The sequence below is a fragment of the Taeniopygia guttata genome, chromosome 3 (assembly GCF_048771995.1).
Source record: "Taeniopygia guttata chromosome 3, bTaeGut7.mat, whole genome shotgun sequence".
NCBI lineage: Eukaryota > Metazoa > Chordata > Aves > Passeriformes > Estrildidae > Taeniopygia > Taeniopygia guttata.
This window is the reverse complement of record NC_133027.1, coordinates 56,263,984-56,289,328: the sequence shown is the minus strand read 5'-3', so window position 1 is coordinate 56,289,328 and position 25,345 is coordinate 56,263,984. Positions and strand designations below refer to the sequence as shown.

At 36.9% G+C, this 25,345-nt stretch overlaps 1 protein-coding gene across 2 annotated transcripts in view; it reads right to left on the bottom strand.

Annotated features, from left to right (window-relative positions):
* Positions 1 to 279: 279 nt before the first annotated feature.
* Positions 280 to 25,345, bottom strand: part of ENPP1 (ectonucleotide pyrophosphatase/phosphodiesterase 1) — a 49,667-nt gene continuing 24,601 nt past the window's right edge. The window contains exons 7-25 of one of the 2 annotated variants that reach the window (XM_030267939.4): positions 23,894 to 23,973; positions 22,487 to 22,606; positions 21,245 to 21,354; positions 20,000 to 20,065; positions 19,620 to 19,692; positions 17,797 to 17,905; positions 16,554 to 16,685; positions 14,932 to 14,963; positions 13,567 to 13,694; positions 12,467 to 12,536; positions 10,428 to 10,515; positions 9,436 to 9,611; positions 8,893 to 8,944; positions 6,338 to 6,492; positions 4,952 to 5,087; positions 4,073 to 4,153; positions 3,570 to 3,702; positions 2,764 to 2,920; positions 280 to 1,954 (exon numbers count right to left, since the gene is read on the bottom strand). In XM_030267939.4, the coding sequence (XP_030123799.4) occupies positions 1,787 to 1,954; positions 2,764 to 2,920; positions 3,570 to 3,702; positions 4,073 to 4,153; positions 4,952 to 5,087; positions 6,338 to 6,492; positions 8,893 to 8,944; positions 9,436 to 9,611; positions 10,428 to 10,515; positions 12,467 to 12,536; positions 13,567 to 13,694; positions 14,932 to 14,963; positions 16,554 to 16,685; positions 17,797 to 17,905; positions 19,620 to 19,692; positions 20,000 to 20,065; positions 21,245 to 21,354; positions 22,487 to 22,606; positions 23,894 to 23,973 (2,066 nt within the window). In that variant the 3' untranslated portion in view covers positions 280 to 1,786. The remainder of the gene's footprint in view (positions 1,955 to 2,763; positions 2,921 to 3,569; positions 3,703 to 4,072; positions 4,154 to 4,951; positions 5,088 to 6,337; positions 6,493 to 8,892; positions 8,945 to 9,435; positions 9,612 to 10,427; positions 10,516 to 12,466; positions 12,537 to 13,566; positions 13,695 to 14,931; positions 14,964 to 16,553; positions 16,686 to 17,796; positions 17,906 to 19,619; positions 19,693 to 19,999; positions 20,066 to 21,244; positions 21,355 to 22,486; positions 22,607 to 23,893; positions 23,974 to 25,345) is intronic. The other variant, XM_072926901.1, reaches the window with a different exon arrangement.

Here is a 25,345-nt window from a genome sequence, read left to right as displayed (position 1 = left end):
ATCTATTTCTATTCAGGAGACAGTACTAGTTGTAAAAAAAAAAAAAAAAAAAAACAACAACAAGAAGAACAAAAAAAACACCTTAATACCTTGACTATCTTTCTCCCTACCTTCCTCTCCTAATAATAAATGTAATTAACATTACAGCTGGAGAAATTATCTTCAATTCATGGAGCAAAAAATGAAGCAACTCCCATCCTCCCATTCTAAAGTGAAATTGTGCTCTATAACCACACCAGCTGGTAGCATTTGGTACAGAAAGGGTCACAAACAGCATAGTACTTCTGATGGGTTTATTGGTCACAGGCAAAATTACAAAGCAGTTACACTGAATAATGCTGTCACAGTCCTATCGTAATGTGAGGTTGCTACAACACATTTAGATTTCACACAGTGAAACTACTTGAGAACAAAAACAATTCATGCTTGTAACCTAAGATCAAGAAAATACGTTTGGTTAAAAGAAAAAATGGTCCCAGAACTTCAGCCCACTCAAACTGAAGTTAATGGAAAAGCTTCCTCTGACTTCAGCAGGCTCTGAATCCAGCCTTCAACATGTCCTGGTCAACCTATAAGGTCAAATGCCTCTCTGCTCAGTTACAGCCTCTTCATTCTTCTGACATACTTGTGCGTGATATATTTTCTCCTTTTTAAATGAGACGACCATAAATGTGAAATTGGCTATGCCAAATTTTATACATAACAGAGCCAATTTTGGGTCATCAGCTTTAGTGAGTGGGAGAATTACAAAGGTGATAGTATGTGTACTGGAAAAGGAGGGAGTCCCTACACTCCTGAGTGCCTGTAGCAGCTGTTTGTGTAGCCTGAAAGTTTCCAAGAAAGGCCATTACATGCTTCTTCAGAATTTGCCTCTCTGACAGCATCTGCATTCAAAAATGAGATTTCAAAACCACAGCTGACAAGAACACCTACCAAACAGAGAAACACATCATTACTTCAATAAAACAAAATTTTTCATCAAACATAAGTTTAGCTTGAAGTAAGATAATTACTTCTGGGAGTTTAGACATATTCCTGACATAATTTCTTCTCATTCACAGGTGACTTGATGCATCCTACACCCACCCGTTCTAAGGATGCATGAACAACATACAAACTGTGCAAATAATTCTCTGTCGGTGTTGGAGCCATCAGAGGGCAGCAACATGCCAAGTCTTCCCAGCCCACGGCACTCCTGTAGCCAGGCGTCTCTTCCTTGTGGGGGAAGCTTTTACCAGTCCTACTGACCCCAGTATAGCTTCTTGCACCATAACGCTGCATTGCTTTATGACACCCAAAGCTCAGGGTGCAATTCACACTTCAAGGAAAACTGGAGTGAGAAGAGTGTTGTTATTTAGATTTCAAGGGTCACCAAGAATGTAGTTCTTTCCCAGAACTGTATTTGCTAATTGTCTGCATTTTTAAAGTAGAATACTGATCACAAACCATGCTTTATAAAATTCTCCCTCTCCAGTGGATATCAAAGATAACATTTGTGTTCGTGTCTATGACTATGATGACCAAATGCTGTTAGCATAATAACGGACGTGGTTCCACCACATCCAAGTGGGAATGACAGGTGCTGCCAACCTGTGTCACAAGCATAGTCCATCAGGAGTCCCTGAGATACAAATATGGCACCCACTCTCCTCTCTACTGGCAATTTGGTCAAGAGTTCTCAATAAAAGTTCCAGCTTATTTTTTTTTTAAAAAAAGGCTTCGTTAATTAAAAAAAGTCTATTTACAAATCAGTTGTGACATGAATAACAACATTCCATAGGAAAAATCAGACTGTCTCAAAAGTTGGTAAATATGTTTTTAACTGTAAAATGTCAGATATTGGCTGTTTTCTGTCTTGATAGAAGCTGAGTCCAGTAATTAATTCTATATCTCTGATCCGAGCTGTATGAAACTTCATCCTCTCTTCAACCCACATGGACTCAGACTTGCCATCCTATTGGGACAGAGAAGGAAAAAATAAAGGGGCTGAACAACTTTTTATTTTCTCCTGAGATGCATTTAATCTACTAAAAAAAGACATTTTGATGTTTTATAAAGGCAGAAATCAATAACTCTTGGCAAGCATCTAACAAACAGAGTTTGAAAGGATTATACATAGTTAGAATCTTGTCTGAATTTAGTTCTTGCTGTTACCTCCTCAAGTATACAAAACCTGTAGCTGCACCAGATGGTGATAATGGGGAATGGCAAGTTAGGTCCAGCATTTGTCTACTATCAGTATGATGAAAATATTTCTGAGAGCTGTGTATTACTCTAATTCCTTGCTGCAGGTTTAGTCTACCCACTTTCCACACTTTTTTTCTGGTGTATATGGAGTGTAGTTATGTGTTTTCTCACCACAATGCCAAGGTACCTGAACTAGAAGCAACCAGTGCTCTTCAGGAACATCTGTGTCTTCTCCTGGGAATGCATTTGGCCTAGCACTGACCTTTTGGTATGGGTGACTCCTCTTAGAAGCTCTTCATCCTTCTCAGCTGTTGACTGAATAGCTGCATTACAGAAGTCTCTGTATGTATCACATTGATGCTCTCTGCATACTCTGACCCCACTCTGCTAGCTCTTTTCCCATTTGATCATATTCTCAGACTTTGACATAACTCTATTTGCAAAAATATTGTCTTCTCTCTCAAGATGAGCATGTAGACTATACCATTTTCACAGGCTTTAACCAGTTAATCAGTGATATCCAACAAGACAAGCTCCAGCCTGACTTCAGATGTTTATGGGGGCTGGACTACTTACTGCACAGCTTTCACTGTTGTCTTCTCTGTGAGGTACAATGAAAGACAAGGCATCTAGAGACCCTTCACACTCTAGAGGAGTTTCAGAAGTATTTTTACAGCTAGTCAGCACAATGAAGAAGTGAGTTGGAACTGGAACTTCTGAATTACCAGGGTATCTGAAATATAAAAGATCTTTCTGTAAATCCACCAAATCATACTTGCACAAAGATCAAATTAAGCATTCAGCTATATTCAATTTTATCAATTCACCTATTTTTTCCAAAGAAAGCTTAGGTCTGGAAGGAAAATTACAGATTATTATTTTTGAAAATCAAGTTTGGCTTGTAGGCTAAATAACAAGTTTGATGAGGTATAACAAATTGATTTGCCATAAAAATGTGTAAAACTCCAGAGGCGGTGAAGAGTTCAGCCTGAGCCCAGAAACCTCTCTCCCTGCTAGCTTGAGCCAATTTTGCTAACTGGTGTAACCCACAACTTGTAGTAGGACACTGCCAGCTCAGGAAGTATCAACCATGCCACCAGGGATAAGCCCTTGCCTTGTCCTCTCCTAGAGGCAATGGCAATGTTCTAAGTTTTCAGGCTGGTAGATATCATTCCCCATGCAACAGCTCCTCCTTAACTCTACCTTCAGTTTTAGGATGACACATTTTGAATGTGCATTTTTCTCTTCATGCTCCTTTCTGCTTTCTGCACTTACTTTTCTGCTTAAGACCTTTTGCATGTCTTTCTTAAGAATGATAGTAATTACTAACAGATCAGTTTTGGAGGAAAGAAACAAAGGATTAGAATGTAAAAGGTTCTCACCTTTTCAACTTTTCTGGGGTATCATACAGCCCATCAGAGTCATAATCAAACACAGGACCACTGACTACATTGACTCCATTCCTGGCTGCAGCATATTCAGGCAGCAGATGTTGATGGAAGTAGTTCCATAACACTGAAACACAGTGGAGTATAGACAGAGATGATAAGCTAGGAAAATAAATTCTACAGGTGTTTGCTGTTGACAAAGGTTGCATACAACTGGGCAGCAGCATTCACTGCACCATGTTCTGACATATCTAACCTATATAATATTTTAAATTACAATGAAGAATTGAACAGTATTCCATTACAAAACAGGATATCTCTTTTTTTCCAGGAGAAGTACCACAGTTATCCTTCTTTTTCACCAGGAATATGCTTATTTTCTCTCAGCCAACCATCTCATGTTCCATCTCTCCCGGGAACCAGGGGTCATTTGCACGGTTGGAAGCTAGCACAATACCAGCAGTCTTCTATTCAACTATGGACATAAAATAAAATACCTTTAAATGCAGGATACATTGGCACAATGTTGCTGGTAAGCAAGGCATCGTAGTGAGGTTTCTTTGCATCTATCATAAAATCTGAAACAAAAAAAGGGCAATTAATTACATGGATTTGTTACTTTAAACTTGCATTTTCATGCTTTTAGTGATCAGTGTAATAACATTGAAATGGAGCTGATCTAACTTCATATTCCAAAACCGATGTGGGTGTAAGTGCTGACTCTCAGTACCTGCCGGATTCCACCTAAAATAAATAATCTTAGTAGCAGCAGCAATTACACTTGTCAGATATACAGTTGGCAAATTTAATGAGATTTAAAAATATCAGGACAGGCTTCTGAATTGTGGGGAGAGAAATAAAATTCATGAGTGTCAGGCCAACTTTCCCTATCTGCAGAATCTAGGCTTACATATAGGATTCTCTTGAAACTTTGCAAAATATGTTTGATGTGGATGTTTAAATAACCTGCTACTTGATATTCAGTACAGTAGAGTCAATAAAAATACTTCCATATCAGGTCAGCAACAGTTCATAAACAATTTATCCATGTATACAGACTGAATTTGCATTTTACCAGCTTGCTGGACTTTACTCAGTGTCTACATGTCCCTCCCAGTTTCTTCTGTGAGATGCCACTTTAAAAGCATGGTAAGTGTCAAAACTTCTGGGAAGTGTTAAGTGACCTTGGACAACTCACCAACTGCTGAAGCATCTAAAATGTTTTCATTTCCCATATGCTAAAGTGAACTGCAACAATTCAGCAATTACTGCTTTGTATTCTAATTAGGTATCAAGAATACCTACAAAAGACTACACCTACTGCATTACAAATCATGTGAATCAGACATGCTATAAAATGAAGACAAAGTACTTACTTGGAGGAGCAAGAAATCCATAAGTTAGATAAGGATGATTGTTGTAAAACAAACAGGTCTGGTTATGATTCTGTGAAATACGAGCATCTTTGTGTAAACAGTTGGAGGCAGCTCCTGTAGAAGAAACCCATTTGTCCTATTGAACAAGAAGAAAGTATCATTGTGAAAGCTGACTTAAAATAATTCTCTTGGTATGAGGGACTGTAGAACTCTAAATATTTAGCTGCAGCTGCCTTTAAGAGTGTGAAGGGCTTAACTAAGATGCAAGAATTGTTCCTCTTGTGTCAGTGGAAAACAAGCCCTCCCATCCACTTTATATACCTTGGAAATAAAGTGAACAGAACTGCAGCATTTTAGTCAAGCATAGCATCTTCTAAAAGAGACTCTAGAGGTCCCCATTCAAGACCTGATTTACTGACAGAAAGACAGACTCACATAATTGACAGATGGGTGTGTGGGCCACTTGTTAGAGAAACTGGTTGCTTCATTCCCACTACTCTCAAAACATTTAGGATCAAGTAAATCTTGCCAAAGTTTAGTTAAATTTAATTATAACAGTCATTATTTAAAACCAATGAATACCAGATAATTAAATTTAAAAGTATTCTCTACTATCCTAATTCCTCTTAAGCATGACCTGGCTTCTAAATTTTCTCTGAATGGGAAAGGCCAACTTGAAGAAACTTTAATTCATCAGATCAGTGCTCTACTCTGAGCACTGGCGCATCTTAAGCATAGGGTTCAGGACCACAAAGACCAGCTTTATTTCCACTGATCTCTTTTTTTCCCCAATTAGAATTATAATCTGAGAGAAGGATCATATCAGGGCATGTACAGCTCAAGATGGTCCTGAGATTACTTTTTAAAAGGATCCTGCCACATTAAGACTATGAAACCCACACTGAGGCCAGTTTTTAAGGACAGCACTGACAGGCTGCTGTAGCAGACCTATGCTATCAGTGCAGCCTCCTCGGGGTTTTATACCAATGGTGGTGGACTCCTCACTTCCTGATGGATCTGGAGTCAAACTGTTTCACTCTGAGAAATGGAAGAGTCAAAGCCAATCTTTATTAGCATAGCAAACCTCACATAAATTTCCACTTTATATCTTATGTGGTTCAACTTAGTTCCCTGGGAGATATTATCACAGACTCATTTCAGCTGGAAAAAGACTTCTTAGATAACTGAGTCCAGTCTTTGACTGATCATCAACTAGACCATGGCACTATGTGCCAAGTCATATCCTTTCCTGAACACCTCTGCAGATGGTGACTCCACCACCATGGTGACTCTTATCATGAGCAGACACAAGAAGCCTTCAGGAATAACTGGCACTCTAGATTTTTACTTTTCAAGGTTGCTTCTAATCTCTCTTCTTATACTTACATCTCTGCCAACAGTGTATGCGCTCCACAGAGACATCCTGTAGTCCCTGCTGTACCCGCTCACGTAGCGGTAATGGTAAAGGAGGCAGTAATTATGTTTTTTCTGCAGAACCCTGGGCCGTCCATAGGGTAAATTAAGTTCCTCTGTCTTCTCAACTGCAACAGAAATAGTGCTTATTGCTTTCCAATTAATACTGGTTGTTAAGTATCCTCCTCTTTTATACACCTAAGGATGCCTTCATTTTCAATTGCCAAGCAAATAGAAGTCACAGAAATGGGACAAAAAAAAATTCATTATTATATCGAAGGCATAGTTTCTACACTAGATAATAAATTAAGTCTTGAAGCCAGTAAAAAGAAATTATTTAAATTTATACTACAAAATGTATACAAATGTAGCTTATGTACAAATGTACCTTATATTTGAACCAAAACCTTTTGCCTCTAGAAACAGGAGATAAATTTAAGTTGGAAAGTTAAAGTCTTTGTTTACTTTGTGTTTCAATTTAAAAATGTGGGATCTGCTTTTAAGTAACATTTAGATGGGAGAGAAACCAATCTGGTGATTGGAAATTACTATTTCAGTAGAAACCACGTAGTTGTATGTAACAATGCACTTAAAAGACTAGGAAATAAAGAGATCTAAATAAACAATACAGTGAAGTACTGGATTGGATTTTCAGCTGTGCAAGGACTCACTACTTTGCCTTTGAAAATTCAAGTATTTTCAATCATTACATGACTAAAATTATAAAGAAGGTGTCAAAGTATATCTTCCATTAAATACGTCCCTACCATCCACAAATAATTTTACAGTTTTAAGGCAAATGTATTAAATGAGGAAAGAAATTGAGCAATGAATTTGCACGGGTTTTTCTACAGTAATTCCACAGCATGAAAGAAAAGTGAAGATTATGACAGTTATTTCTTCACCCATGAGGGAAAAACAATATTTTTTCATAAAAGTAAAGATGCAGTTATATTTTTTTGTGCTTACAAACCGTCAAGTTATGACAAACAATGAGAGAACATGAAAATGAACTAACTAATGAACTCTATACAGTCTTAAGGCACTTCTAGGCTGGTTACTAGAATACTTTCATCTGTTAAATGCTTTAATATGTAATTAGTTCTTAATCAATACAATTAATAATGAAGTTATTACTATTAAAACAGTGCTATACCACGTCTCACTGATAATTCAAGACAAAATCCTACTGCTTCAAAAATGTAGGTTTAGAGCCTTAAGTTCCTATTTCTACAAAAGAGAACTGAAATATGTTATTGTGTCTGGCCTTGTCAAGTTTCTTCAAAGCCAGGTTAAGCAAAGCCCTCAGGGTACTCAGAGTCTGTTTCAGCAAAACCCCTGGCCCACTTTGGAGAAAACACATTGTGTCATTCTAAATGGATTTGATTTTGCTGCTTTCATGAGCATTACAATACTGAAAGACTTTAAAAGGGTTCTGGGACATGTTTTAAAATTATGACCTGTCATTAGTGGAAAAGATTCAAGAAAGCTCTATCCACTCTTTATTTCAGGACAAACTACATAAATCAACAGAAGCCTTGAATTAGCTCTGGATAAGCAGCAAACACTGGACCCTGCCAGTAACTGGCATTTATGTCCAGTTCTTAACTATAGTGAGCCATAATGGGGTGTTGCCAAATGTAGCTTATTTGCATAAAACCCCCAAGTTTCATGGACACACACACACACACAGAGCAAGGTCTCTATCAGCCTATTCCTGACAGCCTAATCTTCTTGACATCATCCACTAAGGCATTAACAGCTGGGACTAGGTTCCATTTTGACTTACAGTTTTCATTATTTACTTTACTATTTTTACCTGTTTCATGCTCAAAATAGTTTATTTTGTTTTATGACTCGTGAGCACATCTACAGCCTTGCAAACTGTAGCTTAAACATGCCATGTGCATGTCCAATGAATGGAAATAAAGCATAAGTAAAAGAAGTAACAACTCAAGGCCACATAACAAACATGTAAAATACTCCTCATGCCTCATTAAAAGTATGCTGCCATTATGGGTATCATTATTTGCACTGATTTGTTATCAGGTATGTCCCCATACAACACTCTTGCTTCCCATTCTGGAATGCTCATTACTTCAGTACTAGAGAAGTCAAAAGTAACAGATAACACATATGCCATAAAGACACACGTATAAGGATACACATTTACCTGAGAACAAATGGTTCAGGAAGACTGTATTCAAAAACATGAGAATCATAGAATGGTATGGGCTGTAAGAGACCAAAAAGACCATCTAGCTTCAACCACCCTGTCAAGAGCAGAGACATCTTCCACTAGACCAGGTTGTTCAAAGCTCCATCCAACATGGCCTTCAACACTTCCAGGGTTGAGGCATCCACAAACTCTCCAGGCAGGACTATAGTTCCAGCAAGTATTTAAAAGAATTTTCCACATCATTTACTTGAGAGTTGCTCAGAAGTTTAAAAACATAAAATGTTTGATGACTAACAATTTGTTGTTGTTGTTAGCTTTTTAATTTTATATAATTATCTGAAATTCTTACCTTCTGTTTCAGTAAGATTTAAACGTTGATGAAAATCCCTTATTGGCAAGCCCTATAATTATAAGAGAAAAGCAGTGAGATACTACAAAGCACCTTATGAGTCGGTACCACATTTAAATGTAACTTTTGTCTTGCAAGTTATGCATACACAGAACTCACTGACACGTACTGGAGAGGAACTACAGGGAATTTCCAGTAACAAATTGGTTTTGACACAAGCAAATCTACAGGCTTGAAAATCACAGCCCAAACACAATAGCCACAGAACAATAATTTCAACATAATTGAGGCAAGGCAAGAATTGAATGCTTTCCCCATCAAGCTTCTGTGAGGTTTTTCCAGGCTCTTCATTGATTTATGTGACTTAACATAAGCAATCTGCAGAAAATTAATACACAAATACAGAATAGCTCTCACTAACCCCAAGCAAGAGTTGATTTTGAAACCAATAGTAAGGAACTGTAAAACTATGTGGAGAATGCAAAGCTTCACTCTTTAAATACAGCACAGACTTCTGTCTCCACTAACCATTTCAGTGCTTACCCCTGTCCTGCAGGAGCAGCCAAGGCTCACTGAAAAGGCTCTTTCTCTCACCACAGAGCATGCAGAAGGATGACTTGTTTCTTTGGGATGGTGGGGGGTATAAACAGGGTGCTTTAATAGATGGTTTAGGCGTCCATGAGTTCCATTGTTTGGGGCTGGCTTCACACCAAGCAAATCTATGAAAGAATTCAACTGATATTATCAGGAGGAGAAAGATTGCAATACACAGCTGTTTATATTGTGCTTACAAGTATGGATGAGTCAAAGCTTCCCTGATTGCTGCTCATAACACCCAAAAAGAAAAGCAATGTAACCTCTTTAAAAGGGACCACACAGGTCCTTAGCTAGTGCCCAGTATGGTACCAGTCTTCATGCAAGGTTGAGCAAGTCGCTTGAATACAGCCACCAATCTCAAGCATTTGCAGTACTCAAGTATTTTCTGGATCAAAATCTTTAGTATACTTTTCTTCTCACAGAAGCAGTATAGATTCCAACCAGAGAGGGAAGTAGGCAGGAAACAATGGAAAACAGGTGAGGACCTCAAGGGGAATAAATAAATAGAAAGTGCTCTAGTGACAGACTTTTGGAGAAACCGGGAAATACAGAATGAAGAACAGACACAGGAATAAGGAGTCACAGTAACATTGTGTTTGAAAGAGGAGGGAAAAGAGGCTTCCTTTCATGATGGTAGAGAGATTGTGAAGCAGCCATTTTTAGTAGTGGTTGGTTAAAGCACCAGCTCTGGAAAAGCCAGAGTTTTTCCAGTGTGACCAGTGGAAAAGAGATATACAAGGTAGCCAGACCAGTAGATCCTAGTCATTTAGAGATGACTAGGAAAAACAGAAAAACAAACAGCTGATTTATGATAATCAGCAGCAACTCTTAAGGATGAGTTTGTGAGGACACTTAACAATTTGTTATTAGAAGATTTACAACGCACAAAAGACATTATATTTTACTGAACAAAACTGACACCCATCCATTGTACTTACCACACATTAAATTATATACTTCAATGTTTTCAAATGGATCAACTTCAGTACCAAACTTGAATCCTGGTCCAAAACCAATAAAGATAGCCTAGGATTTACAGAGAACAATATAGTGGAATTCTGTTTAAGGCAAATTGAAATGAAAATTATCTTTATACTCAGAGGGCATTTTCTTCCAAGAACTTAATCTTGGAATCTTAATCTTTTTACCAACATAGTATGTATCAAGTCAAAAGCACGTTTTTCTTTTAAAAAAAAAGTAGAATTATAAGAATAATTTTTAAAAGTAGTAGAAGAGTACTAGGAAACCCAATTCTGCCTCATTGTTGCTTTTAGCCATTTATGACATCTCTTGCTCTTCTCTGCTTTTGAAGAAATTAAAATGTATTTTCTTAAATGCTTTACAATATTTAATGGAAATGTTGATCCGAAGTAACCATCACACATCACATCCTGTAAACAATTTGGAAGCATTTGACTTGGGGTTATAAAAACATCTGTTGGTAGCTGTGCTTTAAGTGGTTTAGGCAATGGTAGGATCGTAGGCTTCCACGTCTGGTTTGCAGCTGTTCTTCCTTCTTGCACCACTTCCCAAGCTGTACTGGACCTGATCCAGGAATGTTGCCAGCTCAAAAACCATTTTTTTTTTTCCCCTGCTAGCTCTTTTCCTTCTGGTTCAATTCCCCAACCTACTTAACACTGCAGCCACACAAATGTTACATCTGCAGACTGCAGGGTTTGCTGCATGAACAAAGAGGCGAGGGCAACAAATGCTTAAACTCAACTGCTGCCGAAAACATTGTTTTAAAACTTCTGTCAGTTGTTCAGCTTATTTTTAATGAGGATAAACAGATTGCACACATCTGTGGAATCAAGATACTGAATGAGTGATGGATGTTTTACACTGTATAGCACGTCCCTCAACACAATCTCCAACCTCTTTGCAAACAATGCAATTGTCTCAGAATTCATAGCTGTGTGGTAAAAACAGAGGCTAAAACTCAAGTCTTAACTTCTTTTTTTGAGATTAAAGCCTAACACAGGGCATTATTTTGCAACTGTTGATACTAGAATCTGCAGGCTAATAATGTACTCAACCAGCCTAATTTGAACCAGATGAGGCAGGGACACGCTACCTCCTTTCTGTTGGTTTTGGTTACAGAGTATGAAATACCACTATGCTGCTATAATGATAGCCACAGAAAGGATAAATTATATCTGGTTTAAGACTTGTTAGGGGTGCTATGAACTGACAATCCCATGTGTGGCAAAAAAGTTTGAATAGAGTCAATCTACTGAAAGAATTTACACAAATTGCAGCAGAGAGAAATGGAACACATTTGGCATCATATGGCTTGCTGATTGCAACTCAGTACTAGAAACACTATCAACAGGTATTCCATTGTCAAATCAAGGAAGAAATATAAGCCTGAAAGGGTAAATTGATACAAGATTAAGACTTTTTGAAAAAACAGTTTGATACCAACATTATATAATTCTACAACACACGAAAAAAGAAAAGGCTTTTAAGAGAGAAGATTATTGAAAACTAGTTTTATGAGAAGACCTACAAAGTCCATGTAATACACATATTTCTGTTTATAAAAGTGTTTACACATATTCACTGCAATAGTTCCAAGTACCTCACAATGGTTTGTGGATTTTAATCCTGAAAACAGCTTTTTGCAATCAAGAATATTTGCTTTCATTTTATTGAGAGCAGAAACTAAGACAGAGAATAGGTTAAGTGACTTCCCCAATTTAGACGAAACCAAGGATCTGATTTCATGTTTCCCTTAGATCTCTTCCTATTTCTCATTAAAGAGAAGTTCAAGACTCTCTTTATTTTTGTGGGTTATCCAGCACATCACAGTATCAATCCTATAAATGTTTTATTTCTTTAACTGCAGATGGAATAATACCACTGATGTTAAATCAGTCTAACAAACAAACAAAACAAGCCCATCCATAGCCAGCCAGTACAGCATTTGGAAATTGAAGGAAGTAAAAATAAGAGCAAACATAAGCCTAAACCTCACCTGCATACTGGGGAAGTGATTGTCTGAGCCATGGAATCCACCTTTGCAGCTTTTAATCTCAAGTGGTTTTCTATTAAAAAAACACAGTTTATAAAACTCACAAATCACAGTTGCATAAAGTACATTCAGTGATGACATATTTACTTCTCTGTTTAAAGATACTTAGACGATTGTCCATAGGGAATGAGAAGTCTAGTTCTTGGGAGGAGAAAGCCTTTAAAATCAGAATGGTAATTTTCTCTGCAAATGTTATCCCTTTGGAATTTTCATGTGTCTATCAGAGTCATTTAAAGTCAAAGCACATGACATATGAAAACAAAATTCATTTCAGGATAACAGATTTTTCAGTTCACTGTCATTTGAGTAACAACTTCACAGTAATTTATGTAAGTATATTCTCAATATTAAAAAAAAAAAAAAACCACTAATCTAATTTAGACCATTTAGATGGGAATCTTACAAACAACCAACCTGTGCTAGGTCCATACACACTATGCAAACACACAGTTCTATTAACCCAAACCTGATTTGCACAACTTGCATATGTCTATCTACATTGTTACACAACAGGACTTACTGAAGAATTGCACTGAAAAACTCTTCCATGATGAAAGCCCTGAAGTATCACAGAGGTGTTCAAAATTAATACCATTACAACAGATACCACTGTTCTGCAACTTGCAAATTCTTTAATAAAAACACACAAAGTAATTAACTACCATGGATTCAGTAAGTTCAATGACTGACAAGACTGATTTAACCTAGAAATTATTTACCTGCTCTGCTTCATGGACTCATTTAGGAAATTCCTACAGTATGGCAAGATGTGCTCAAGTATCTGAGAGTGAGTGCCTTAATTTCTAACCTGCCACAACCTACATAGCCAGCAGGGAGAATATCAATAGCTGCCAGTTTAGAATTAACCCACCCCAGGCCACCAAAACCTGCAGAAAAAAGCATGCATTGTTCCTTTGCAGTGTCCCTTTGCTACGACAAACAGGAATATCACACTCTAACAGCTATCACTGAACTCTAAGCACTTGGAACAGAAAACAGTAAATTATGTGTTGTACAGTTGGGTACTGAGAACTGAAACTTACCGAGCAAGCTGCCATTGGGAGTCTAAATAAAAGTGCAGCGGTTCGATTCGGTCATTATAGGAATAATGGAAACGCTTGGGGAGCAGTTGTTTCATATAAGCTTTGAAAGGCTGGTTTGGTTTTATGCACTGAAATGTTTAAATTAAAACATAAGGAAATTTTGGTGAAATGCGTATTTTATGTCATGCACAGTTCTTACAAAGCACATAAATTGCAAATGGTCTGCAATAACTTCCACTAAGAACAATGTAACTCCACCGGGTTTGGAGTCATAAGATCTGAGACATATGAATGAATACTTAAATCACAAATAGTGACTGGATTTAGATTCAATAGTTATTAAAAGATATTTAATATTGCATTATGGACAAAACTTGCTTTTTTTTTCCCCTTACTGCCTACTGTTCTATTGAACCAAATCATACTGCATAGAATTAATAAAGAATTACACTAGGACATGAACATCATGATGCTTTCACAAGTGATATGAGATGGTCCAATGCAAAAAGTCTACAGCTCTGTAATAGAGAAGGTAACAAACACTTAAGGATTTTAGACTGATCACACATAAAATAAACTTTTTTATGAACCAAGATCCATTCACGATTTTAAAAAGGAAAAAGTATACCCACGAAACAAAATCTCTACTAATATTGGAATCTCTGAATACTGAAGTCGTCTATACAAACAACATTGTTCTCACCAGCAGCAGTGTCTGCACAAATGAGAGGCAAACAGGTAATGGTGCAGGGATGAGAACAGAAGCCAGGGATGGAGCAAAAAAGCAAATTCATTACACTGCATACCCTGATACCCTCCCCAAAAAATTCAACATCCTCTCTCAAAGCTGTTTATCAAAAAGGTGTGAGCAAGAAAATCCTGCGTGTGTCCTGGAAATAGAACTGAGCTTTACACTGACGTGGCCCTCAGCTAGTATGGTCCAGCTTCACAAGCTCTCCAGTTGGAAGAAAAACACAATATAGTGAAATGAAGACAAAGCTTTAGTTAATGCACAACTCGATAGCCATATGTCACCTAATTCAAATTTCACCTTCCCCTGTGTGTAACTACTTTTGTTGTTGCTATTGTTAAGCAAAGGTCACATGTAAAATCAATTAGGTTGAAAAAGACCTCTGAGATCACTGAGTACAACTACGACTGAATATCACTTTGTCAACCAGAAAAAATTCTTCCAGATGTTCAACCTAAACCTCCCCTGGTGCAGTATAAGATTATGTCCCCTCATCCTGACACTGAATCAAAGTACACATAGCATGTAAGTTGCCTAGCAAACAGCTAATGCTCTAAAATACCTGTAAATGTCAGCAGAAATTAAGCTAGAGCAACAGATAAGACAACACTTACCGTGAGGTTTCTGACAATGCCTTCATAATTAACTGGAAGAATCATACGTAAGTATTAGTCACCTAAGTTTAAAAAGATCAGATGTAAAATGAAAACATACCAACCACATAATATAAATTATAAGTTTCAGTAAATTTCTGGGTGTAAGAAATTATTTTTCCAGATTGAAAACCATATAGAGCAAGATAATCCCTAAACTGTTAAACTAGTGCTTTTATGAAATTTTAGTTCAGCCTCTCTTCCTCTTGATTACTTATTTACAGCTTTAAATTTAAACTATGTTAGTTAAACTTTAGTTAATTTTATTAGTAAAAAGTTAACTATACTTACATTTAAACTATATTAGCCACAGTTAGAAAAATAATCAAAGAACAATTTTTCAGAAAAAAAGCAACTAAATGCTGTGTTAATCAAGGTGAATTTTTCTTTGCTAATAAGCCTCTAAAGAAAAGAGCCTCTAAAGAAACAAATGCAACTACCAGGTCAGCAGTGTTGTTTAGCAAATATCCTTAGAAAGAAAGCCAAGCACCAGCTGGCTAAGCTTCAGATGCATAGGCTCAAGCTAAAAGGGACCATTACATCATGTAGTTTGACATTTTGTGTAACACAGGCCCACTACATTTCACAGTTACTCTGTCCTGACTCTGATATCCAATACTTGAGTCAAGTACCCAAAGGATTACCCTGGCAAGAGAACCATTCATAATTCCTGCACAGATACACGCCGTGCTACAAAGACAGCTATGCTACTTCATTGTAACAGTGCACACATTCAAAGGATGCGCCACTTCTCTTCCTGAACTTCTCCAGGGAGAACCTGAAACTGCATTTGACTCCCATGTTCTCCAAGTAAACATTTAAAACAGTTTAGAATAGCATCAAGAAGTGAAGTAAACAGGACTTAAAGTTACTGGGGTTGAGGTCTACAAGTTTTAAAGGGCACAGAGAACAATAATCTCAACTGAAAAAAATGCCAACCCACAAAAAACATACTATGAAATACGAAGAAAGGTCCTGCAGTCAACATTAAAAAGCACCAAAAATTTCCGGGATTAAATATTTGCCTAAAATAAGACTGCTTAACAAATCAGAATATAAAATTTTTAAGTATTCATTGATTCTTACTCAGTTTTATTACTTATGTTTACTTGCAGTTTACTCAATTCCTGTCAGGTCATTAGGCCAGTTTTTTGTAAGAAACATAATACTCAAAAATATATTAATGATAGTAACAATTTATACAAACTTAATAAATTAGGAAATGAGGTGAGACACGAAGGGAGGATTTTTGGGCTGTCTTGTGTACAGGCGATGTTATGTGAAGGAATGCTATTCACAGGGCAAGAGGCATTTGCAGTCGGTAACTCTGAGGCAGCCCATAACACGTTTCTATGTATTTGAATGTGGGATTCAAATATACTTTCAGACTTGGAAGTCTGAAAATGCTCTTTAAAAACACAAGTGCACACACTACTTGGTATTTCCTCTTCATCGTTGTCCAGGTTGTCCCTAGTTAGCATTCACTCAAGTTTACTAATGCAATATGTGGATCATAAGTTTGTATTTGAAAAGAACAAAAACATATTAACCCAATAACAAAAGTTAGTTTAGCAACTACATACAAGAGAAATACTCATCTGGAACATTATTTGGTCTTAGGCGAGCTGCAGGACCAGGTACAAGTATGAAATCTTGAACATTGTCCAGATAGCTGTTCAGATATGCTGTTTTTCTGCAGCTCCCTACTTCCATCCCTGTAAAAGGAAATACATTTTCTTTTAAAGTGAGAATATCAGTGTAGAGTCACCTTGCTAAGGAGACATGTAACTTTAGTAGTAGAAGTCAGAAATGTAATTTCTCTGGTCTTTTTATCAGCAATCCCAAAGCATCTGACCCAAGAAGACCACAATACTCATGTATAGAAGATAAAAAACCAGGCACAGATAAACACTATCAGCCAATTCTGCATCTGAGACAGACTCTCCAATTTAATAAAGAGACAAACTTTCTTCTTTAAAGGGAAAAGAACTCTTAAGAGCCTAAGAACAGTAGTAATGGTCAGACCATTACTACTGTTAATTCAGCCCAGTATCCTACCTAATAATGTTCAGTACATATCTAAAGAAATAACCAATAAGCACAGAATTATTGACTGTTTTTTCTCCCAGAAGTTTATTGCATTTAAACTCCTACTTCACATAATTCCTGTCAGGTTATCCGCCATTAATGTCGCAATTCTTATAAACCTGTACAGATATTTGGCTTGCATCATTCCCTGCGGCAATGAGTTTTGCAAGTCAATTCTGTACTGCATAAAAGCCTGTTTATAGTTCATTTGTCAAGAAAAGAAGTAGAAAAAACTATTTAAATACATAACTTATAGAAATAATTCCAGATATACAGAAAAGCTAGAAATATAAATCCAAGTTTCATATTCACAGCCTTCTAATAACATATAAGAGAACTGATAATGGAAAGGAAGCTATGCCTTGTATTTTTAGTTCCTCAGCAGATTGTAAACTGTTGCTGTGAAGTGCAGTTGAAAGATAGAAGCAAATTAAATATATTTGTTTACAGTTCACATTTTTTATTCTACTTCTTTTATCATCTGGTAATAGTCACAAAAGGAATTAGAAATAAAATATGAAAATTACTTCATTCCTCTCTTGTTTTCCACTTCTTTACCCCTCATAAAATAGTCTATCTCTCACAGTGATTATCTTTCATATCATCTTCATAATATGAAACATATTTTATAGGTATTACTTGCTTTGTTAACCTTGCCAGAAGCATAAAAGTATAAATTCAGAATATTATTTTATATAGTTCTCTAAAGTTCTGAATGTTTTATAAAATCAAATTTACCATGATCTGATATAAAAATAATGTTCACGCATTTATGCAAGTTCATTTGCTTTAGACCATCCATCAGCATCCCTACTATTTTGTCCACTCTCTGTAATGCCATGATGACCTGCAGGACAAAAACAGAAATGTAAAGTAAGTGTAAAAAACACTGTTAAATATGTCTAAATAAAAATGAGAGCCTGCAGACTGCATATCACCTACACTGTTCCAAGTTACCTCCACCTACAGAAGATTGGCTATATCTACACTATACAGCACTTAGCCCAATTTTTTTTCTGCATACTGCACCATGACACAGCTACACATTTTATGTGTTATTTCAGTTGCAGCTGCTTTTAACAAAACGAAAAAAAAAACCCAAACAAAAGCATCCAACAAAAAAACACCTCACAGATTATAACCAGTGATGGTGGTTTTAAAGTATGAAATTGAGTATGCTTGTTGCATCATGCTTGGGCACAACCAAGGACAGCTGGGAATGACAAAGGATGCAGATACTGATGTGCTGGATAGAACAGAGGAAGGCAAGCCTGCAATACCCTTCCTCAAAATGCCTGTTGGGAATTGGAGCAAACAGTCCTTGAAATTGTGCTCTGAGACTAATATCCAGTCAAACTACATTAAAGAAACTGAAAAAGCCAAACAATGAACTACCAGTCTAGCACTGCTTGTCATCAGGGGTCTGGGGCCCTAGCTCACTTGCAGAGGTACAGCACTGGAGCTACTTTTGAATACTTGCTAGGTCAAAAAAAAAAAAAAAGTATTTTCCAATGAAGTAATTCTGTCACCTCAGTAGTGACACTAGTACTAGTACTAGTTCACCTCACTGAACTACTAGTACAAGCTGTCTTGCTTTGTATCAACAAAGAAGAGATGCTCCTGCAGAGACTATATGCAAATCTGCAGGGTTTTTCTCTCCAGAGCATTCCTGGCATACAGAACTTTAGTTCCATTCATTAAAGAAAAAGATAACCAATTTAATCAGGTTCCCTATACTGTGGTTCCAATTATGTCTGCTACTTCCTTACATGAATAGCAACTACTCACAGCTCAAGAGGAATGGGCAAGAGCCTTTTTATTCTTGTCACCACTGAAGCTAAATACCTGCTTATGATGCCTAAACTACCTGACTGTTAAAGATGGGAGAATTTTACAAAGATCCTGAATTTCCAAGAACTTTTTGCTTTGAATTTTTCACTTTAGTATTTTAAAATGCAAAGCTATTTGGTACTTTTTAAGACAATAGCAGTCCCAAGGACTTCTTATATAATAAATCACAGACTGTGATGAGGCCAATGTTCCTTCTATCTGTCTCTTTCTGAGAAGGCCTAAATTATAACTGCAGGGAAATAAAGCCAAAAATCCACCTAACCTTAGCACAGAGACTGGGGGAAAAGAATGACAATTGCAACATGAATACTTAACCACCACAACTTGGACACTGTTATGCAAACCTCTGTTGTTGCTAAATCAAAATTATACAAATTTTCTGTTCCCATTCCCCTCCCCTGCCAAAAATCAACATGAACCATTAGTAAGTAGGAGCAGATAAAAGAACATACAACACATACCCAAACACGCTGGTAATTTAAAAGTTATTGAAATACAGAAAATAAAAATTAGGCTTACTAAATAGGGTATTATATGCTTTATATCAATGTTAATCATGGATGGACTGTCTATTCATAATATTTTTCCTTAAAAGCATACTTCACATGATCTCAGTTAACCTAACATGAATTATGGAACTTATAGAGTCAGAGCAAATCATCAAACTTAAAAAAAAAAAAAAAAAATTAAGAAACTACAAAACTACTTACTCCACTGCTTACTGGTCCAAACTTATGGCCCGAGGAATCTGGTTCTTCTAAATACAGAGTGTAAAAGTGTGGTCTATATCAAACAGTACCAAAAATGTAATATTTTACATACATGTTGAGACAGTTTGAAGAGATTATATTTCAACAGTGGAGATCACATATTGGAAACAATGCTGTCATTCAGAGGAAAAATACATTAAACTGAGATTTGCAACTTAATTTAAAAAGTTTTCAGTCATAGAAACAGGTTTGCACTAAATAACATTTCAACATTGTTAGAATAAAGCATAAGATATTGTTTAAAACAGGAATTGTGTTTACAAAGTAATTCATTGCAATACCACTCAAACAGGAGCTCACTCTGACAAATGTGTACCTACCTTTCATCTTCAGGCAGCTGCAGCCAGTGAAGGACAGTCACCACTCTTTCTTCAAAGGGGATTGAGCTGCATCAAAATAATACAATATCAACTAACCATGTGTTTCTAAAGAGCTAAATTTTTTAGCCATACATTACCAAAAAAAATCACTGTATTTTAGCAGAAAAAAGAAACCATTACAGGCTTTTTAGCAGGATACAAATTTGCCTGTGCTAATTGCCTGACTCAACAGGAGTTTATGACCTGATCCGAATCACCCTTGAATATTGTTCCCAATATGATTAGAGTAATGCTCCCAGTGGTGCTTATGCTTATTATACAAAGCAAATAATTGGCCTCAAGGTGCAAAGCTTCTTGCAGGCTTTTATTCCTGTATTATATTTTGAAAAAATCCTGGTTTAGGAGTGGGGTTGGGTATTTTAAATTTAAATAGGTTGAATAAAAGTTTCTCATACTATGTTACAGAGTAGATCTCTGCTATCAATTACAGAAGTAGACCAAAAACAAGCACATTGACCTTTAACAACACTAGGCACCCACATAGTAAGTACAGTGTTTAACACAAGTTAAAGTAACAGTGCATCATCAGTTCCTAGGGAAGAATATAGAAATAGCAAATCCAGAATTGAAAATTCTATCCTCTATGAAGGGTGTAGGAAGAGAAAATGATCCTAGAGATAGAAATTAGAAGCCTGATTTCTTGGGCAGCATTTGTGATTATTAAATAAATTGTGATAAACACTTTCATTAAGTAGAAAATATTTAATTGCAGTGAAGAGAAATCACTGATTAAAATGTGAGTGCCTTAGTATTTTCATAATCTGCAATGAAAATAATTTTAAATTGGAGCAGCTTACCACAGTCAACAGTAAAACTTTAGTTTCCACAGACAATATCACATCAAGGCCTGATACATTCACTCATGAGATGTTTGGATTGAAATATTCTACCCCAGCCACAAAAGGTTTATATAAATAGAAAGAGCAGAGCACTAGAGCTTCAAAGCTCGTTATGCTTAAAGCTGATTTTTACACATCTTACCATTAAAACATTTCTTGAGGAATGAAAATATAATTAAACAAAGGCTTTACATTATACTGAAACAAAATTAATTGGATCCTAGCCTTTTTGCCTCATTGTGCAAAATTATATAGAAAAGTAGGGGATAAAATTATGCTTTCTCTGGCATCTGTCCCACTGCAATCGTTAAAGTCAAATATTCCTGAGGCACAGGCGTTTACATACCTATTGTATATTTCATACAGGTTTGGAAAGGTTCCATTCACTGCTACATCAGATCCAGGCCAGAAGAAGGTCCCTGCTTTCAGCCCTTGGTACATGGCCGTGAGCCAAATCTGCCGGAAAACATTCACCATCATTAGCGCCCGTCACCGAATCAGCGAGAGCCTCCAGGCCCATGGCCCCCTCACCAACTCCACACCCTTCAGCCAGATCAGAACCAATCGTTTCATGGAGCACTCCAGCCCATCCGGCCTGTCATCACTACCTGCAGCCCAGCCACACCTTGCAGGCTGATTCCTGGTGGCAAGCACTCGCAGCCCTGCTGCTGCAACGCCACGAGAGCCGGGACAGAGGCAGGAACCATTAGCAGAAATGCAATGGTAGAACCATGTCTGAACACCAGGAAGGGGAAATGTCTCAAAAACAGTGACAAAAGAAGGGGTGGCAATATTCCAAGGACCTATGTCCCACACACTCTTGACATATGGAAACAGCATTTTGGTCAGTTCTTTTCTGCTGCTCTCATGGTTTACAGATTTATGCCTTCTGCATGTTTTGTGCCTAACTCTCTTCTCAGTGGCCTGCAAGCTCTACACCTGTGTGTTCTTTCCTCAAGGGAAAAAAAAAAAAAAAAAAACCAAAAACAAGCAAACAAAACAAAACTAACAACAACAAAGAAACAAACAACCAAAAAAAACCCATTCTTCCCCACATCCTAAATACTTATATCTAGTCCCTTCCTATTCTTCACGCTAACGCTCACTCAAATTTTTCCATGCCACTTCATTTTCCATGCCAAACTGATCAATTTTGACATAGGTATATGACTGAGCTGAGACAATTTCTTTTAAAACCACATCTTTGGACTTACATGTAATTTAAATGGAGCATAAACCTTTATTAGTGCTTCTTATTACTCAGACTTACTGGTCTGTTGATTTCCTCACAGAAGTTAACTGCAAGCCCACTCATGTTAAAAACAGATGAAAATCTGGTAGCTATATTAGCTATTTTAAGTCAGAATTCTCCTTCGGGAGAATTCCGTTTAAGTTCAACAAAAGCTGTTACATTTTTTTTCATTTGTTATTTTGCAGCTCTAGTACGGTAAGTCCTAGTGGTGCTGAGTAACACTTCTTGGCTGACTTAGAATTACCCTCTGTACTCTTTCAACATCACTATGCATCCAAGCCATATTAAGTAACATAACAGGGTGATGTACATTCTCAGAAGGGTATTAATACTTACAGGCTGGCCTTGGTACCACTGTGGATTAAACTTCTCCTCACTTTTAAGGGTGAATGATGCGTTTCTTTTGGGGTCATACATCTTGTTATCAATTATACCATGAGATTCAGGATACAGCCCCTGCAATTGAGAGTATGCCTTGTTGCAATGTACTAAAGAAAAATAACCTGCCAGCTACTCAAACATGTCCTTTAGACAAATATATCCACTCTGCTGGTGACTTCTACTTCACCAGTAGCCCAGGAATCAAATTTAGCAGCAGCTTCTCTCACTGCTTCTAAGCCCTACCTTCCAAGCCTTATTTGCTTCTCTGTGAGATTAAAAATAAAAACTAGGCACTGTCCTTTGGGATCAAACTGAAAGACACTGTTAGAGTTCACACATTTGTGGTATCTTTAGTACCAAAGATAAAGCAATTACCTATGCTAGACCTCCATCACATGAGCAAAAGCTCTAGCTCTAGAATACCACTACATGAGTAGTCAAAGAAGTGCAGGCATGAGGTGTTGGGTAGTTTTATCAGACTTTGTGCTCTGTCTTTAATCAGACTATCTCCTTTTTACATTTATAAGGGATAAGACTCCATCACCTTGCTACTTTTCACAAGAATGAGGATTTGAGATAAAGCTCTGTACTGTACACCTCACATGGCTGCTGGGCATGGTTAATGACTCTTAGTTGCATATTCAGTCATGGAGATATGTGAGGGTTACGCAATTAAGCACCTAATTCCTGAACTTGTGCTCCCATCAAACGTCTTGACAAACTGGGAAGATAAGAAAGTGCAGATCCTAGTATCTTATTGAATTTTAGTAGTGGCATGATGAAACTAAAAAGGATGTCCTGGATTCCAACCTTGCATTTGTGTTGAAAACCTCCATTTTTCTTTTTTCCTCCTATGAGCAAATGGTGTTGAATTTACAAGATCAGCTTTCTGACATTTCTGTGCAGGCTTAGGCACAGTCCATCGCACAGAGCCAATATTAGCATGATGCTCAAATCTTTCCTCTCATTTCATACCCTCCTTTTGATCATGCCAGGCTGCCTTAATGAAGTAGAATAAGGCTGGCAACTTAAAGTAGTCAGGTTGCTCCCACTCCAAGAGTGGAAACTGCAATTTAGTCGAAATACACAACTGAGGAGTTGTAAAGTGATGTGAACTTTTGTCTATATGGGATTTTTCACAGCTACTCTTGGAAGGACTGGATTTACTTACATTAGATCTGACCACTTTGCTGTACTGCTATATAATAGCTGTTAACCTAAATTACATAAACAGAATACTTATTTTTTCCTATTCTGAAGGGAAAATAAATTAGTTTAATAATGCATCAAAATATACTATTCCCTTGGAGAAAACTTAATAATGAACAGTAGGGGACACATATAATATACAAGAATTCTTACTGTGACAATGGAGTAATGGTTGGGAAAGGTTTTTGAAGGATACACTGGTCTCATACTGGAAGTGTATGTTCCACATTTCTCTAGAGGAAGTAACAAAGAAAGTAATCAAAATTACTGAAATAAAAATCTTGCAAGCTTCTCTCATGACAATGTATAGCTATTAAAAAAACCAGAATATATTTCCAGGAAGTTTTCATTCTTCAAAACTGTGGACTTAATACTTAAGTGTTCTTTCCATATTCATTTACAAGCTGATTAAAAGCCTATTAACACAAAATATGCCTACTGGCTGACTGCAATGGTCACATGAGCAAAGCTTACAGACTTTGTGAAAGCATGTACAGATAAGAATGAAAAGGAAAGAAATCACACCCCCCAAAGTTGCTTTGGTATGCAGTAAATGCAGTCTACAGCTTGAGACCAACTGGACACTTAACCCTGGGTGCTCCCTGAGGAGAGGTGAAGTGGCCACTGACACAGTGGTGCCTGGCTCTCTAAGCCATCTGTCAAATCATTGCTTATTTTGCAGTCTTCCTTTCTTGTTTGTGGGACTTTTAAAATATAAAATATAAGCTCTTATTCTAGGATGAATGCCAAAGCTTTCTTTATCCCAATATACAATTCATATGGCTTTAGGGAGATTAGTGTACAGTATTTGCTAGTATGAAGAGGCATTAGCAAGGGAAAAACAACTGGGCAAACCTTATTTAAGAGCTCTAAATTTCCATCAGTAAATGTGTGGGTCCCAATTTTCAGAATGAAAAAAAATTACTTCATGGCAACTTAAAAAAGGGCAAAACTGCTTCAAAAGATGCTAAAGAACCAAAACTAATGACCCTATAAGAAGAACATCACTGCATCATCTTCACTATGAGTCTGGGTAATTATATATAATATAAATAGAATAGAAGTTAAAGGCTTCATAACATAGGAGATGTTGCATCAAGGCACTTCAAACTAATTGGATTGGGGCTTCAATTAGTTGAAATAATCAATTTGAGCTAATCAAGATAGAAGAAGCCAGGCCAGAAAAATAAGTCCTCTCAAGTCGCATCGGCATCCTCTCCCACACTTGTGTTCTGTAAGTAACTAATAATCACTTGTATCTTCTTCTATTACTGAAAATACCTAGCACATTTCAACTCCTTCCAAATCTGTTGTTTAGACTGTTTTACAAAATCTTAGTTTTTTGGTATGGGTGCCTGGGGAGGTTGTTTTTGTTTTGTTTTGTTTTCTAAACTAATAGCAAAATACACTTAAAAGTTTTGTCAAAAATCCTAGAGGGTTTTTGCTAGGACTTCCCATCAGTTATTGTTATTCTTTTTGGCTCATTGGCTTAGCTAAAGATGTTTTAAGACCAAAGGATCATTTCTCTAAAACTTAAAATATCACAGCATAATTGTATATGAAAATATCTTCCCTGAACTCTACATGCACACAGCAAGACTATGC